At 60.1% G+C, this 15,568-nt stretch overlaps 1 protein-coding gene and 1 pseudogene across 1 annotated transcript in view; both read left to right on the top strand.

The window, feature by feature from the left end:
* Positions 1-8,437, top strand: part of OSBPL5 (oxysterol binding protein like 5) — a 29,484-nt gene extending 21,047 nt beyond the window's left edge. Inside the window, exons 13-21 of the mRNA XM_008060305.2 lie at positions 523-621; positions 2,625-2,722; positions 3,068-3,157; positions 3,240-3,376; positions 3,600-3,785; positions 4,073-4,199; positions 6,047-6,189; positions 6,693-6,791; positions 8,299-8,437. Of these exons, the coding sequence (XP_008058496.1) occupies positions 523-621; positions 2,625-2,722; positions 3,068-3,157; positions 3,240-3,376; positions 3,600-3,785; positions 4,073-4,199; positions 6,047-6,189; positions 6,693-6,791; positions 8,299-8,437 (1,118 nt within the window). The remainder of the gene's footprint in view (positions 1-522; positions 622-2,624; positions 2,723-3,067; positions 3,158-3,239; positions 3,377-3,599; positions 3,786-4,072; positions 4,200-6,046; positions 6,190-6,692; positions 6,792-8,298) is intronic.
* A 2,013-nt stretch (positions 8,438-10,450) lies between these two features.
* Positions 10,451-11,182, top strand: LOC110595820 (annotated as a pseudogene).
* Positions 11,183-15,568: the final 4,386 nt, after the last annotated feature.

The following is a 15,568-nucleotide window of genomic DNA, read 5'->3' as shown; positions in this document are numbered from 1 at the left end:
TGCCTGAGACCATGGGTTCGAGACCAGCCTGGGCAACTTGGCAAGACCTCATCTCTACAATAAATCAAAAAATTAGCTGGTCATGGTGGTGCACTCCTGTAGTTCTGACTACTTGAAAGGCTGAGGTAGAAGGATCACCGGAGCCCAGCAGGTCAAGGCCTCGGTGGCCGTGAGCATGCCATTGTACTCCAGCCTGGGCAGCAGAGTGAGACTCTGACTCAAAAAAAAAAAAAAAGATTCCAGGGGCTCAGGATACTTCGAAAGGCTCCCAGGCCTGAGAGGCCCTGGCCTAGGAACTGCAATGAATCATTCCGATGTGCAAGTTGGACAACCTCTCGGGACAGAGGTCCCATGAAAACTGGACAGGGCTTTGATGGAGTCTGGGGTTCAGAGAGGTTAAGGGGCTTCCCCACATTCACATATCCAGAGGTGCCGGGAGGAGCTCAGACCCAGCTTCAGCGTTGGCCCCGGGTACCTGAGTCTGTCTGCCCTCCTGGGTTCCGCTGCCTCTTGTCTCTGCAGGGAACTCCTTGTCGGCCCTGCTGGATGGCAAGGCCACGCTCACCCTGCTGCCCCGTGCAGAGGACTACCTGCTCACCATGCCTTTCGCCCACTGCAAAGGTGAGGGGCCAGCTGGGTGTTAGATCCCCGTGGTTCGTATTTGTTTGATGGTCTCGGTCTCACGCTCACTTGTCCATGACCTCTCAAAGGTGAGTAATTCCATTTGGTTTTTTTGAGTCGGGGTCTCACTCTGTCGCCCAGGCTGGGGCACAGTGGCATGATCACGGCTCACCACAGCCTCGACCTCCTGGACTCAGGTGATCCTTCTGCCTCAACCTCCCCAGTAGCTGGGACTGTAGCCTTGGGCCACCATGCCTGGCTAAGTTTTTACTTTATTTTTTATAGAGATGAGGTCTCGCTGTGTTGCCCAGGTGGGTGTCGAACTCCTGGGCTCAAGCAATCCTCCTGCCTCGGCCTTCCAGAGTGCTGGGATGACAGGTGTGAGCCACCACGCCTGGCCCTGCTGGGATTTTTAAAGTCACCTGGAAGAGTTGCCCTCTGAGACTATGCCACTCACCGATACCCCATTCAGGTTTTTTCTTTCATTTTCTTTTTGATTTTTTTTTTTTTTTTGATACTTGATTTTTTGAGTCGGAGTGTCACTCCGTTGCCCAGGCTGGAGTGCAGTGGAAAGCTCACGGCCACCCTAGCGTCGACCCACTGGGCTCCAGCCATCCTTCCGCCTCGGCCTTCCAAGTAGCTAGAACTACAGGCGTGTGCTGCCACACTCAGCTAATTTTTAAATTTAATGGTAGAGACGAGATCTCACCATGTTGCCCAGGCTGGTCTCGAACCCACGGGCTCAGGCAGTCCTCTCACCTCTGCCTCCCAAAATGCTGGAATGACAGGCCTGAGCCTCCAGGTCACCATGCCCGGCCCATTTTTGATTTTTAAAATTTTCTTATAATTTTTTATACTTAAAACATCTAACTGGTTCCAAAGTTGGAACTACAAAACGAGGTGCGGTCAGAGTTATCTCATGTCTCTTGGCCCCGGTGAAGGGTTGGAGCCACCCGCTGCTCTGGCTTTCTCGTGTCTCCACGGAGGCCGGAGACCCCCAGAATGGCACAGAGATCTGGCCTGTTCCTCTGAACTGTCTCCTTTCCCACGGTGCAGGCCACGGCATCTGACCAACCCCGTGGAGGGCCTTGGTGGGCTTCAAGCCTCGGCTACTGAAGAAAGCCTGTCTTGCTTTCCGTTCTTGAGAGAGATGAACCCTACCCCGCGTCGCTAAATGTTTCCGAGTGGAAGTGTTGGACGGGGGACAGCGGTGCTTCTGCTAGAGGGCGTTGCCCCGCTGGCCAGGGAGGGAGGATGCGTTCTTCCCTTCATTGGTTGGAAAAAAGACGTATTCATGTTTTCAAGAGTTCTGGGCGTCGTCCTGGGCACTGGTGCCCATTCTATGCCGGGTCCTGTTCGGGGTGCTGGTGACCACTCTGGGCTGGATGCCATCCTGGGGGCTGACGCCCACTCTGTCTCGGGGATCATCTCCTGTGCTGGTGCCCATTCTGTGCTGCGTGCCATCCTGGGCGCCGGTGCCCGCTGTCCTGGGCCTCATCGTGGGTGCAGTGCCTGCTCCGTGCTGGATGCTGTTCTGGGTGTTGGTGCCACTTGTTGCTGGACACCATCCTGGGCGCTGACGCCCACTCTGTCCTGGGCATCATCCTGGGCACTGGCTGCCCACTCTACGCTGGGTCTCATCCTGGGTCCTGGTGCCCCCTCCATGCTGGGCACTGCCCTGGGGAATGGATGTTAGAACAGGAATGGCAGAGCCCAGTGAGGCTGTGACACGCATCTCGCAGGGGGCGGGAGGCTCCTGGGAGCCTGGAACAGGAGGCAACCCCTAGGCCCTGGCGAGCACGGAGTCCCCTTCCTGGGGGACATGGTCACTGAGGGACCAGGCCGTCTCTGCCTCTGTGTCCCCCACAAGCCCCTCCATGTGAGGCTGTGCTCCCGGGAGCTCCTATCCTCTCTGGTCCCCTCTCGCCCTCCTGGCAACCGACACGGGCCCACCAGGGGTCAGCAGGGCGGGTGGCCTGACCCTTCCACCGGCTGCATTGCAGGACTCCTGTATGGCACGATGACCATGGAGCTGGGCGGCAAGGTGACCATCGAGTGTGCAAAGAATAACCTCCGGGCTGAGCTGGAGTTCAAGCTTAAGGTAGCGCCGGCTGTAGCCTGGGACAGCAAGGTGCAGGGCTCAGCCAGGGACAGAGCGAGCCTGGGGACCCCTCCCACTGTCCCGTGCCCCAGCAGGTCTCCCCAAGAAAGTGGCCATGGGGGAGAGCAGCTCCTAGCATCCTGCAGCACAGACGTAGCCCAGAGAGGGCAAGGGCTGCCTGCAGGCCACACAGCGGACCGGGACAGGCCCCAGGCGGGGCCCCTGCATCCTGCAGCTTAGGGAGGCATCGGGGAGAGTGTCCTGGGCACTCTGTGAGAGCCAGACATTCTGTGGGCTCTGGGGGATCCTCGCCCACCCACGCCCCATCCGGCATGTGCCCTGCAGCCGTTCTTTGGGGGAAACACCAGCATCAACCAGATCTCGGGAAGGATCATGTTGGGAGAGGACGTCCTGGCCAACCTCATGGGTCACTGGGTAAGGAGCCGTCCCTGGGGCTGGCGTGACTGGGTGGTCACTGCGGGCCAGCACCCCTGACCGCACCTGCCGTCTGGGGCAGGACCGGGACGTGTTCATCAAGGAGGAGGGGAGCAGCAGCCCCGAGCTCTTTTGGAGTCCGAGAGGCGAGGTCCGCGTGCAGAGGCTGAAGCGCCACACGGTACTGCTGGAGGAACAGACGGATCTGGAGTCTGAGAGGTGAGGCCCGCCGTGCCCAGGGTCCCATGAGCGGGTCCCCGGAGTCGTCCCCTCGCAGGAGGTGGGGCCTGGAGAAGGGCAGGCCTGCTCCACTCCTCACGGCCGGCAGGTGACCCACGCGGGTTTCTGCGCTGGGGGTGAGCCTCCCGCCAGCCCCCTCCCCACAGTGCCGAGGGGCCGTGTTCCAGACTGCCGGGGCTCAGGGTGCTGCGCTGGCCCCCAGGCTCTGGCAGCACGTCACCAGGGCCATCAGCGAGGGTGATCAGCACCGGGCCACACAGGAGAAGTTTGCACTGGAGGAGGCCCAGCGGCAGCGTGGCCGTGAGCGCCAGCAGGGCCTGGCGCCCTGGAGGCCGCGGCTGTTCCACCTGGACCCCGTCTCCCAGGAGTGGCGCTACCTACATGAGGAGTGAGTGCAGCTGGTGGCAGTCCTGGGGCCGTGGGGGGCTGGGCCTGTGGATGTCTGGGTGACCCATGCCCGGCATGGACCCCAGGAGGTCCTGGGGGCCTCGGGCTTCCCTTCCTGCCTTAGCCCTGGAGGAGCTGGTGGGGGGAGGGAGGGTCAGACGAGCCCCCACATCCCCTATCCCCACCCTTACCGCATGGGGTGTGGACAGTGGGAGACTGAGGGCGGGGCCAGGACAGCCCTGACCTGGGGGCCACTGCCTCTGCCCACGATGCCTCTGGACCCTCCAGCCGCAGCCCCTGGGACCCCCAGAAAGACATCGCCCAGTTTGAGCAAGACGGTGTCCTGCACACCCTGCGACGTGTGGCCGTGGCCCGCCAGACCGCCTTCCTGGGCAGCCCGGGGCCTAGGCATGAGGTCAGCACTCCCGTCTCACCCCTCCGCCCAGGGCTGCTCCTGGCTGTAGGTGTGGCCGTCATCCACGCCCTCACCCTACTGTTCCTTGGCCCCATGGTCACCCTCCTAGCCCTGGATCCCAGGGGGGACCTCCTCCAGCTCCAGCCTCCCCTTCCCCGCCTGTTTTGGGACCTGGAATACCTGGATTTGCAGGAGGCTCAGTTCGGGGCGCCCCGATGTAGGGCGTGCTGTGCCAGGGGTCTCCTGGCTCCTTGCTCATTGACAAACTAGTGGCCACATGGTCCCATCCCACTGGTGAGGAAACTGAGGCTGGGTCAGCCTGGGGCCTTGCCCAGTGGTGGGGGAGGAGTGAGAGGACGGCGCCTGCACAGACCTTGGGTATGGGAAGGATGGAAGGGAAGGTGGGGAGGCCCCAGGGAGGGGTGGGGAGGAGCTGCTGGGACAAGGTGAAGTTGGTGGACCAGATGTCCTCTGTGGTGCCATGCCAGGGGTGGCCACCAGGGGGTGCCTCACTCACCGACTCACCTGTCCGTGTTCCAGGTGTGCCAAATCACACCTGTTGTGTGCAGAGGCAAGGCCGGCGTTCACCCGGCAGGCAGGGTGGAGGTTGTTCATCTCACTGGTGAGGATGGGGCCACACACAGAGGGACTTCTCAGGACTTCCTCCTGGCGTGTGCCCTGCCCTCTGCCTGCCCAGGGGCATAAGCCTCAGGAGGGAGACACCCCCTGAGGAGGAGAAGCAGGAAGGAGACGCCCCCAGGGAAGGAGTAGCAGGAGGCAGATGCCCCTTGGGGAGCAGAAGCAGGAGGGAGACGCCCCCAGGGGAGGAGAAACAGGAGGGAGACGCCCCCTGGGGAGGAGAAGCAGGAGGGAGACGCCCCCAGGGGAGGAGAAACAGGAGGGAGATGCCCCCTGGGGAGGAGAAGCAGGAGGGAGACACCCCCTGGGGAGGAGAAGCAGGAGGGAGACACCCCCTGGGGAGGAGAAGCAGGAGGGAGATGCCCCCTGGGGAGGCGGGTCCCCACCTGCTGCCCCTCTGTCTGCAGGCAATGACCACCCCTCCACCTCAGACCGTCCACCCCTTCGACCTCCTCTTGGCTCCAGCCCCCTCCTCCCCAGCCACTCCTCAGCTTCTCCAGCCCATCCCCAACAGGTGTCCAACCCCCCACCCCCACCCCCATCCCCCGCCACCCGCTGTCCCCTGCTTCCTCCCCCTAGCCTGGAAGTCTGCCTCAGCCTCACCATGCCTCAAGAACCGTCCCAAGGTGGTCGTGGGGGGTCACCTGTGTCCAAACCCACCTTCCCTGGCTCTGACCCCACCTGCCCCACCTGATGGTGTCCTGGCCCCCAGGCCAGCTGTCACGTGGTGTCCCCCAGTCCAGACTGCTTCTCTCACCCCTGGGAGCGGGTTTGTGTCTGGGGCTCCCTGCCAGCCAAGTCACTGCTGGGTGGATGCCTAGGCCACACCTGCCGGTCCCTCCTCAGACGTCCCTCGGCATGGGCAGCCCTGAACGTCCGGGTTCTCATGAACCCACTAGCTTTTCAGCGACCTGAGCCTCACCTGCCCTCTTGGCTCAGGCATCAGAACCACCCACGGCCCCTAGCGTCACCTGTGTGTCACGAGGCAGGCCTGTCTGCGCAACCTCCCTGGCGCTCACCCCTGCGAGGTGTCAGCCAATGAGGAAACAGGCCCAGAGGGGGCTGTGACCATGCCAGGCTGTGCCGGGCCGAGACTCGAGCCCCTGCTGGCCACTGCCGGCCACCTCTCCACGTGGCCTGGCAGCCGTGTTCCCGTGGGCAGGCAGGTGCGGGTAGGCTCTGGGCTGCAGTGACTCTCCTCTCTGCAGAGGCCCGGCCCAGACCGGAAGCTGCGGAAGGCCAGCGACCAGCCCTCGGGCCACAGCCAGGTCACCGAGAGCAGCAGCTCCACGCCTGAGTCCTGCCCCGAGCTCTCGGACGAGGAGCAGGACGGCGACTTTGGCCCTGGTGGGTCCTCCCTCGGGCCTGGCCGGGAGGGTGGGGTGGCCTCCCTGGCAGAGAGGCTTCTCTGCCCACCTGATGGTCCTCCTGGTGGACTCAGCCCACTCAGCATCCGGAGCAGCCCAGGGGTCCTCCAGGGGCGTGATGGGACAGGGGAGGAGGGGGCCTGCGTCCCCGCCTGCCCCTTTGGTCTTGCACCCCCCGGGGCACCCACATCTTTGTTCTCACCGGGCAGTGGTGTCTCCCGACTGCCCGTGTCTTCCTGCAGTGGACACACCACACCTTGGTCACATCGGTCACCCAGGCTTGTTGGAGGCCAGCTGAGCTGGGGTCTTCCCCCCGGATGTCCTCAGCGCCCCTTCCCGGCCTCCCTGTGTTTGTCCCCTGGCTCTGTGGGTTTCCCATGAGGTGGGTGGGGCCGAGCCCATGTGACCCTGACGCCCACGCCAGCCCCCACCTCCCGTTCACTCAGCTTCTCCCCTCTGTCTCCCCCGCCCCCACTGCCCCAGGCAGCGACAGCCCGTGCCCTCGGTGCAGGAAAGAGGCACAGCGACTGCAGGCCCTGCACGGGGCCATCCTGTCCATCCGCGAGGCCCAGCAGGAGCTGCATAGGTGGGCCTGGTAGGCGGGAAGGTCCGGAGGGAAGGAGACCGGGGAGGGAGGCCAGGGACGCCAGGGGTGCCAGGGAGGCTGTGGCCCAGGGGATCATGGGAGCTAGAACTCACAGGGCCTGCAGAGGTCTACAGGGTGACAGCCAGAAGGAGTGCCCGGGGTTCCTTTGTGGGGGCTGCATTGAACACGTGAGTTGGTCCTGCCAGGTAGACCCCATGCCTGAGACTCGCTGGAGCCTCGGGGACCGCACTGGCCTTGCCTGGGCCTGGTGTGGCTCTCAGCAGAGACCCCCAGGTGCACGGAGCCAGAGGGCCACCTGGGCTCTGGGTTTCACCCACACCTGGGCACGCAGCTCAGAGGACTGGTTGCAGGAGGATGGGGGGGTGGCAAGTTCCCCTGGTGGCCACCCCTAGCATGATGCCACAGAGGCGGAGCAGAACACAGGGTCCCTCTGGGTCCAGAGCCAGCCTGAGGGCCTCAGCAGCCAGGGCGTCCAGCCCTGGCCCACCTCAGTCTCCCCTCTGTAAAATGGGGCTGAGAGTGGTGCCCCCGGGGTCCCCTCAGGCCCTGGCGGGAGCACACTCACCTCTGCTGGGTGCAGGGCGTGGGCACAGGAGGCAGGGCCAGGACGGCGGGCACAGCTGTGGCCAGCGAGGCCTGCCTGGGAGGCCGCTGCCCTTCCTTGGACCCGCGGCAGAGCCGCCATGCCTGCGAGGCTGAGCGGGGAAAGAGATGGGAAGGATGCCTTCCTGTGAGGAGGCCTGCTGCCAGGCTCCCAGAGACTCCCGCTGCCCCCCAGACCCATGACTGATGCCAGAGTCCAGGGCAGGCGCGTCTGCTCGGACCATCACAGAGGACTAGACTTCAACATATGATTTTGGGGAGGAGGGCAATTCAGCCATAGCCTCAGGGGTGGGAGGGAGGTGGCAAGAGGCCAGCACCCCCAGCCCTGATCTCCCTCCCCAGAAAGTGTCCCAGGAAGCCCAGCATAGCCACTGCTCCCCGGAGCCCTCCCCCTAATGGGCCCCCATCCCCACTGGCACCAGCGTCTCTAAAACGAGATACAGCCGGGCTCAGTGACTCAGCCTGTAATCCTGCGACTTGGGAGGCTGAGGTGAGTGGATTGCCTGAGCCCACGGGTTCGAGACCCACCTGGGCAACTTGGCGAGACCTCATCTTTACAATAAATCAAAATTGACCGGGAGTGGTAGCGCACTCCAGTAGTTCCAGCTACTCGGAAGGCTGAGGCGGAAGGATTGCCGGAGCCCAGCAGGTCAAGGCTGCGGTGGCCGGGAGCAGCCGCTGCACTCCAGTCTGGGTGATAGAGTGAGACACCAACTCAAAAATAATAATAATAATAATAATAAAACCAGATGCACCTTCCTGCCCCATCTCCACTCCATGTCCAGCACCTGGTGGGCATCCAGGGACACCCCTCTCAGCCTGCGGGAGGGCAGACCCTGCTGGCCCCAGCACAGCCCCTACCACATGTCCCCTGTCGTTGCAGGCACCTGTCGGCCATGCTGAGCTGCACGGAGCGGGCTGCCCAGACGCCGGTCCCAGGCCTCCTGCAGGGGCCCCGCTCCTGGTTCCTGCTCTGCGTGTTCCTGGCGTGTCAGCTGTTTGTCAACTACGTTCTCAAATAAGAGGCAGCGGGGTCATTGCCCGCAGAACTCCTGGCCAGCCCCGAGCCCTCCCCCAGGCACCCAGCACTTTAACCTGCCCTGTGGAGGCAGGGAGGCCCGGCCTCTATGACGGGGCCCAGGCGCAGAAGGACCGCAGGAGGGACCTGGGGACCGCAAGGGCGCCACAGGGCCCTCGGCCCAGCACCCGCCTTAACGCTAAAGCCAAATGGAGCTTGCGCACATGCCTGGTCACCTCGCCCCGACCTTCCCAGTCCAGCCTTTGCTTACCACATGGGGTCAACGCATCCGTGGTTCGAGGGCCCGGGCTCTGGGGGGTTACGCCCCAGGGGCGGGCGGTGGGTGGGAGGCTTGGAGGAGCCAGCCGGGAGCCCTCAGGGGCCAGGAGTGCCCTGCTATGCCCTGAGGCCCGGGCCTCCTGGGGACAGGGTGGGGCTGCCCCAGGGAGGATGTTTGGCTTTTTCACCCTGGCATGTTCTGTTTGATGGGGACCCAGTGTAGAAGGTTCTGGAATCTCCATGTCCCCGCAGCCTGGACACAGATGGGTCTGCTTGCTGGGGCAGATGCAGGACCGGGGACTGGCTTGCCCCGTGTTCCGCCTCCCGGGTCCCCGAGGTCGCCACTGCTCAGACCAATGCTGTCTTCCCATTTTCCACTTTTTTAATAAACTCCATGCAATATTCCAGGTAGGCTGCAGGTGGGCAGGCGTGTCCGGCCTCAGCCCCTGTGTCGGCTTCCCTCTGCGTGTGCGTGTATGTGCGTGTGTGTCAGCGTGTATATGTAGGTCTATATGTACGGAGCCTTAAGCCATGTCGTGACGGCGCCATCGAGCTGTGACTGATGGTTTTGTTTCCAATTTTTTATACCCGTGTCCTCGTCTCCCCCCCTCCCAATCTGGGGATATGTCTGTGCTTCGTCTTGAAATAAATGGACACACGTGTTGCGCGTTCTCTTCTTGGAAGGTCTTCCTGGGTGGGGATAAGGGGGCCCCAAGAGGGTGCAGAGGTAGGGAACAGGGGGCGGCCCACTCACCCCAAGGAGCCAGTGCTGGGAGGGAGGGGTCCTGCCACCATGCGATGGGGCGGCAGGGGCTGAGGGTGGTGCTACCCACAGAGGGCTCCAGACTGGATGGATGTGGGGCAGGGGCATGGCACCCAGCTCCCCGGCCCATGCTGACCAGTCACTGTCCCCCAGAAGGGAAACCCCAGGCTGGATGGCTCAACCCACTGCCCCCGGCCCACACCTTCCTTCAGCTACTCTGAGGCCGGCGTCCCTGGGACCCAGGCCCCAAGGTCAGAAAGTCGACCTTCCCCAGGTCTGGGATAGCCCAGGGTGCCCCTGAAGGAGGGGTGGGGGCACCTGGATGCAGGCCCCAGGCAGCAGCGAAGGAAGACTGCTGTCCACCGTTCACAGGTCCCAGAGGATAGAGTCAGATGGATGGCCAGGCAGCACCCAGGGCCGGGGGACTCCCAGCTCAGGGAAGCCTTCTAGCAGCTCAGGCTGACCACAGGCCAGGCCTGTCCCCCCCCAGCACCCCCACACACCCAGGGAGCGAGAGCCCTCCTCCCACCCTCACTGTGCAAAGTAGCTGAGATCACAGGCATGTGCCACTGCACCTGGCTAATTTTCTTTCTAATTTATTGTAGAGATGAGGTCTCACTGAGTTGCCCTGGCTGGTCTTGAAACCCCGGACCCGGGCAATCCTCTCATCTCTGGTTCCCAAAGTACGGGAATGACAGGCGTGGGCCATGGGGGCCGGCTGCTCCTGACAGCCAGTATTCTCACTACCGGGGGAACTCCCAAGTGTCAGTCTCTGGAACCCTGGGCAGGATGTCCAGCACGGTTCCGCCACCAGTGGTCTGAAACCAAAAGCCCACGTGGCACTGGCTGCACTGAAGAGGGCAAAGACAGGGCTGATGGCACCACACAGGAGAATGCCCCGAGTGGTCAGCCATGTGGGCATCTGGGTTGCAGGGCTCACCGTGGGCACCAGGCTTAAGGGTTTATGTACGGAGCATGTGCAAATTCCAGGTTTGTGTCTAACATACACTACCTGTGTGTCACCTCATTGCTAGGCAGACCCAGAAACCAACACACAGGGTGGCCCAGTAATTGATCTGACACCCAACAGGGGTGTCAACAAGGGTGTTTGTGAAACACTTGAAAAGCATAGAGAGGAACAGGGCACCAGTGAGGGCACTGGCCCCACGGGTGGAGCTGGCGTGGATGGCAGCATGCAGAGGTGGCCGTCCCCCTGCGGTGACCTCAGCCTGTGAGAGCAGGTCCCACCAGCCGCGGTGCGCACATATGGGATAGAGGCCGAGGGCCTGGATTGGCTCCTGGTCCTGTGGCTGCACCGGCTGGTCTCTGGGAGGTGGCCGGGGCCGTGGTCTTCGGCAGGGTGGTGCCCTACATCCTGCGGTACAGGGACATCTGGAGAATGCAGAATGCTGATGGCTTCTCCACCTACATGTGTCTGGTGCTGACTTCGACCCTCACCACATCCGGCAGGGGTGCAGCTTTGCGGACTAGGTGCAGGGTGTCCTGGCCTTCACAGGTGTGGCGGGCCATGTCACCTACATGTCCAACGCCTCGGCCCTATTTGTGGAGACTCTGGGCTTCTCCGTGTGTGGCCTGCTGCAGGTGTGGGTGGATCTGGCCATCTTGGGGCAGGCCTGAGCCTTCGCCCGCCATCCCCAGAAGCCAGCACCCTATGTCGCACATCCTGCCAGTGCTAAGGTCCTCTGAGGAGGTAGGGTGGCATGGGTGACCACCAGCTGCAGGCACTGGGGGGCCCCTGTCCTCAAGTGGGGATGGGCACTACGGTCCCCATGGGTGTGTGTTCAGGTGTCAGGAGCCTCTGTGAGGGGCTCCAGTGGGCGGTGGGGCCAGGGGCTATCACAGGGATGGCCAGCGTGGACCTGACCTCTGAGGACAGGTTTTGAGTGTTTTTAAGATGTTGGAAAAGGGAGTGATTTTCCCCATTTCCTGTCAAAAAACACCTGAGATGTGATCACAAACACAAGAGAAGGCAGATAGCCAACCCAGGAACAGTTGCAATCTTGCCAGCTTCCCCATGGGGCCTAGAGGCCTACAGCCCATGAGCCTCTGGGTGGGAGGTGAGGAGACATGGCATCAGAAGACTCTGCGAGTCCCATGAGCAGAGCTTTGGGACCCAGAGCAACCCTGACCAGATGCCCTGGTTGCATATGTGTGGCCTCTGCTGCCTGGGCTGGTATGGGGGGCTTGGAGGTCATAGGATGCAGGACACCGGCACTCTGGTTTTCTGGCAGAGTCGATGTGTAGATGCCAGGGCATGGCAGGCTCATGACCAACCCGTCTGGGCATCGCCAGGGCCAGCTGAAGGGTGCTCGCCTCAGAGCTTTCAGTTCCCCTGAGTCCTGAGAATGTGGCAGGTGGGAGGGACCTCCAGGCATATGTGAGGCCCCCCGAGGGCATGTGGAAAGGCCCTGAATGCCTCCCTGAGGGGTGCCCAGATGTGGAGATTCTCTTCCTTCTGGGCTGTGTGGTGTCCATCTCTCAGGGCAGAGGCACAGGAGTCAGGGGTGGGGATGCCAGTTCTCACCCCCACCCTGCCACCCTGGGCTCTGGGGTCTGAAACACCTCCAGGGTGGTGGCTTGGCCTGGTTACATGGCCTGTCTGCCATCTCCTGTCTACTGCATGGGTGTGGTGGCTCTCGCGGTTCTGGCTGCGGTGGGAGCCATGGGCCTGACTCTTGTCACCCGTGTCCTGCCCCTGCCTCAGTTTCAGGTGAACACAGGGTCAATCAGCCCAGTCCTGGGCCACCCTGGAGCTCCAGATGCCTCTGTGCAGCTCCCACGGCCAAGTCTTCCCTTCTGCCGGCAGAGGAGCTGCCCCTGCCTCGTCCCTTTGTTGACACCGGTGGGAAGATGCTCGCTGTGTTTCCTCCTCCTGAGTTTTCCTCAGAAAACTCTCGAATGTCTGAGTAAGGATCTAGCTTAGCTCTCTGGCCTATAAGATGCTTTGAAAATTTTATTTTTTTTAAATGAAGGTAGTGGCAACTGACCCCAAATTACATGTCATCAACTGCAGGCTTGGCCACGGAGTGAATGTATCCCTGGGGGCAACTTGGAATCAACTGTTTGGATCCAAAAGAAAAAAAGAATAGAAAAGCACAATGACCAATGGGGCATGGTGGCTCACGCCTGTCATCCCAGCACTTTGGAGGCCGAGGTGGAATGATCGCTTGAGCCCAGGAGTTCGAGACCAGCCTGGGCAACATAGTGAGACCTCATCTCTACAAGACAATCAAAAAAATTATCTGGGTGTGGGGGCATGTGCCGGGAGTCTCAGCTACTCGGGAGGCTGAGATGGAAGGATCGCCTGAGCGCAGGAGGTCAAGGTCTGTGGTGACGGTGATCGTGCCATTGCACTCCAGTCTGGGTGGCAGAGTGAGATCCCAAGTCAAAAAGAGGAAAACCAGGCCAGACGCGGTGGCTCAAGCCTATATGCCCAGCACTTTGGGAGGCTGAGGTGACAGGATTGCCTGAGCCCAGGGGTTCTAGACCAGCCAGGGCAGCTTGGTAAGACCTTGTCTCTACAATAAATTAAGAAAATAATTAGTCTGGCGTGATGGCGTGCGCCTGTAGTTCCAGCTACTTGGCGGGCTGAGGTGGAAGATCACCTGAGCCCAGCAGGTCGACACTAGGGTGGCGGTGAGCGTGCCACTGCACTCCAGCCTGTTAGACAGAGGGCACACCAACTCAAAGAGAGAAAAGGCTTGAACATGGTTCCTGGATCCTTGAATAAGGACTCCTCAGGTGAGTTTTGAATAGAGTCACCAAAGAGGAAAGGTCAGGGTGGTGGCATTTAATGATGTGGGTGTCCCAAGCTGTGCCTCCCACCCCATTGCCCCTTCAGTACCCACCTTTCTGGTCTCAGCCACACCCCTTCCAGGGACCACTCCTGCCCTGGCTGCCTGGACATCTGGAGCCACAAGAGGCCTTGATGGATATCAAGACGCAACAGAGGACGGAGGCTGGGGAGAGTAAGGGAGCTACTGCGGGGGGCCGTCCTCCCCCATCCCCCATTCCAACCCCCCTTCCCTCAGAAAACACCGTGAGAATGAGGGGACAGGGGTAGGGCATGCTGGCTGGCCACCAGAGTTGAAGCAGGCCTTGGGGCGGGGCGACAAGGCTAGGGGTCCCTGGAGGAAGGCCTAGAGGAGGGGAAGATGAGCAAGGAACCCCTTCTTTGCCTTTGGCTGGGCAGGGCTGGTAGGGATGGGATCCTCTCCAGGAGGGAACTTGGGGTGCCTGGGGTCAGGTGAATGTCGGACACCCCTCCTCCTCCCTAGGAAGGGACCAGGCAACAAGCGTAACCTCTTGGGCAGGGGAAGGGCCATCCTGGGGATGCTGAAACCCAAAACTGGCCCAACTGACCCAGCTGCTGCCATGGCCTGGGGTGAATCCAGGCAGCGAGAGGCAGGCCACACCTGCCACCCACACAGGACCTGGTCCACACCCTGTTGTAACTGCCAGGGTAATGGCTGTCAGGTGAAGTTTAAAGTGTTTTATAGGGAGATTTGTAAAGACCTGACAAACTGCAAACAGCTCGACTCGCTGAGTGGATTCATAATCTGTCTGAAAACGAGAAACAACACCGTTAATAACAGTAACCGCTGTTCCAGAAGAGGAGCCATCTGTAAAAACCAAATCAGCATCCTGCAGAGGTTGAGCACTGGTGACCTGAAGAAAAATAAAAGAATGATTTTTTGCAAAAGTAAGAAGTCGAGAAGGAGGATGATGGGAGTCCACTTGCCCAGTAAAGTTAGCTACAGCCAGCTGCCATGCAGGACATGTTTTCCAAAGCCAATTCATTTGGGGATGAGTATAAGGTACTATAATTAAAGCAGGTTCACAGCCAAAAATTTCCCTGGCTCGCCGTCAGCCCTTAGTCATGAGGAGGGCAGCAGATTCATAATATGGGGTCATGGTGCATTGTCGGGAGGCTGGCAAATGCAGCCATTCCACGGGTCCGTGTTGCCAAAAAACTCCTGTGGGCAAATAAGATGGAGGTCAAATTATCAGTGACCAAGGCTCAGTAACAGAGATGCAAGATACCTGCTGGGCTGCAATTGCCTCTTGCACCAATTGTAATGCAGATTGAGTTTCAGGGGTGAGGTGCCGGCAGAGATGGAGAGTTGGAATCACCTTTCAGTATATCAAAGAGTGGCATTATACAATCAATCAAAAAATCAGCCGGGCGTGGTGGCGCACACCTGTAATTCCAGCTACTCGGAAGGCTGAGGCGGAAGGATTGCCGGAGCCCAGCAGGGCAAGGCTGCGGTAGCCGGAAGCGGTCGCTGCACTCCAGTCTGGGCGACCGAGTGAGACTCCAACACACACACACACAAAAAAAAAGAGTGGCATTAGTTGAGCAATAGAAATACCTAAGGAAGGACGTAACCCGTTGATGTCTCCTAGCAATTTCTGAATATCATTAAGGGCTAATAAAGAGTCCAACCGAATTTGCAGCTTCTGCATGCGAACATTATGTCCCTCTATAAGCCTACCAAGGTATTCATATGGGGCTACATTCTGGACTTTCTCTGGAGCAATAACAAGTCCAGATTGTTGAAGGGCAGATCGTAAGTTAAAAAATACAACCTGAAGTCGCTCTGGATCGGGATGAGCCAGAAGAATGTCATCCATGTAATGAATGGTGTAGGCTTCAGGAAAACATGGTCGGACAGACTGTAAGGCCCTGGCTACAAAAGTTTGCCTTGAAGCAAAACATTCCATTGAAATCTCTGAGCTGGTTGCTAAAAATTAATAGCAGACAAAGAGAAAACAAAACATTTCCGATCTTGAAGAAAAAGTGGAATAGTGAGAAAACAATCCTTTAAATCTATAACAAACAAGTGATATTCAGCTGGAATGGCTACTGGCGAGGGCAGGCCAGGCTGCTGAGACCCCATAATTTCCATGGAGCGATTTACTGCCCGTAAATCTTGTAGTAAATGCCATTTCCCTGACCTTTTCTTAATTACAAAGATAGGAGTGTTCCAAGGACTGTGAGAATGTTCGATGTGTCTGGCTAGAAGCCACTCCTGAACAAGAGCTATAGCTGCTGAAAGCTTTTCTCCAGAA

Source organism: Carlito syrichta, unplaced genomic scaffold (genome assembly GCF_000164805.1).
Source record: "Carlito syrichta isolate Samal-C Ts95f unplaced genomic scaffold, Tarsius_syrichta-2.0.1 Scaffold304589, whole genome shotgun sequence".
Taxonomy (NCBI): Eukaryota; Metazoa; Chordata; class Mammalia; order Primates; family Tarsiidae; genus Carlito; species Carlito syrichta.
This window is presented reverse-complemented; position numbering and strand designations above follow the sequence as displayed.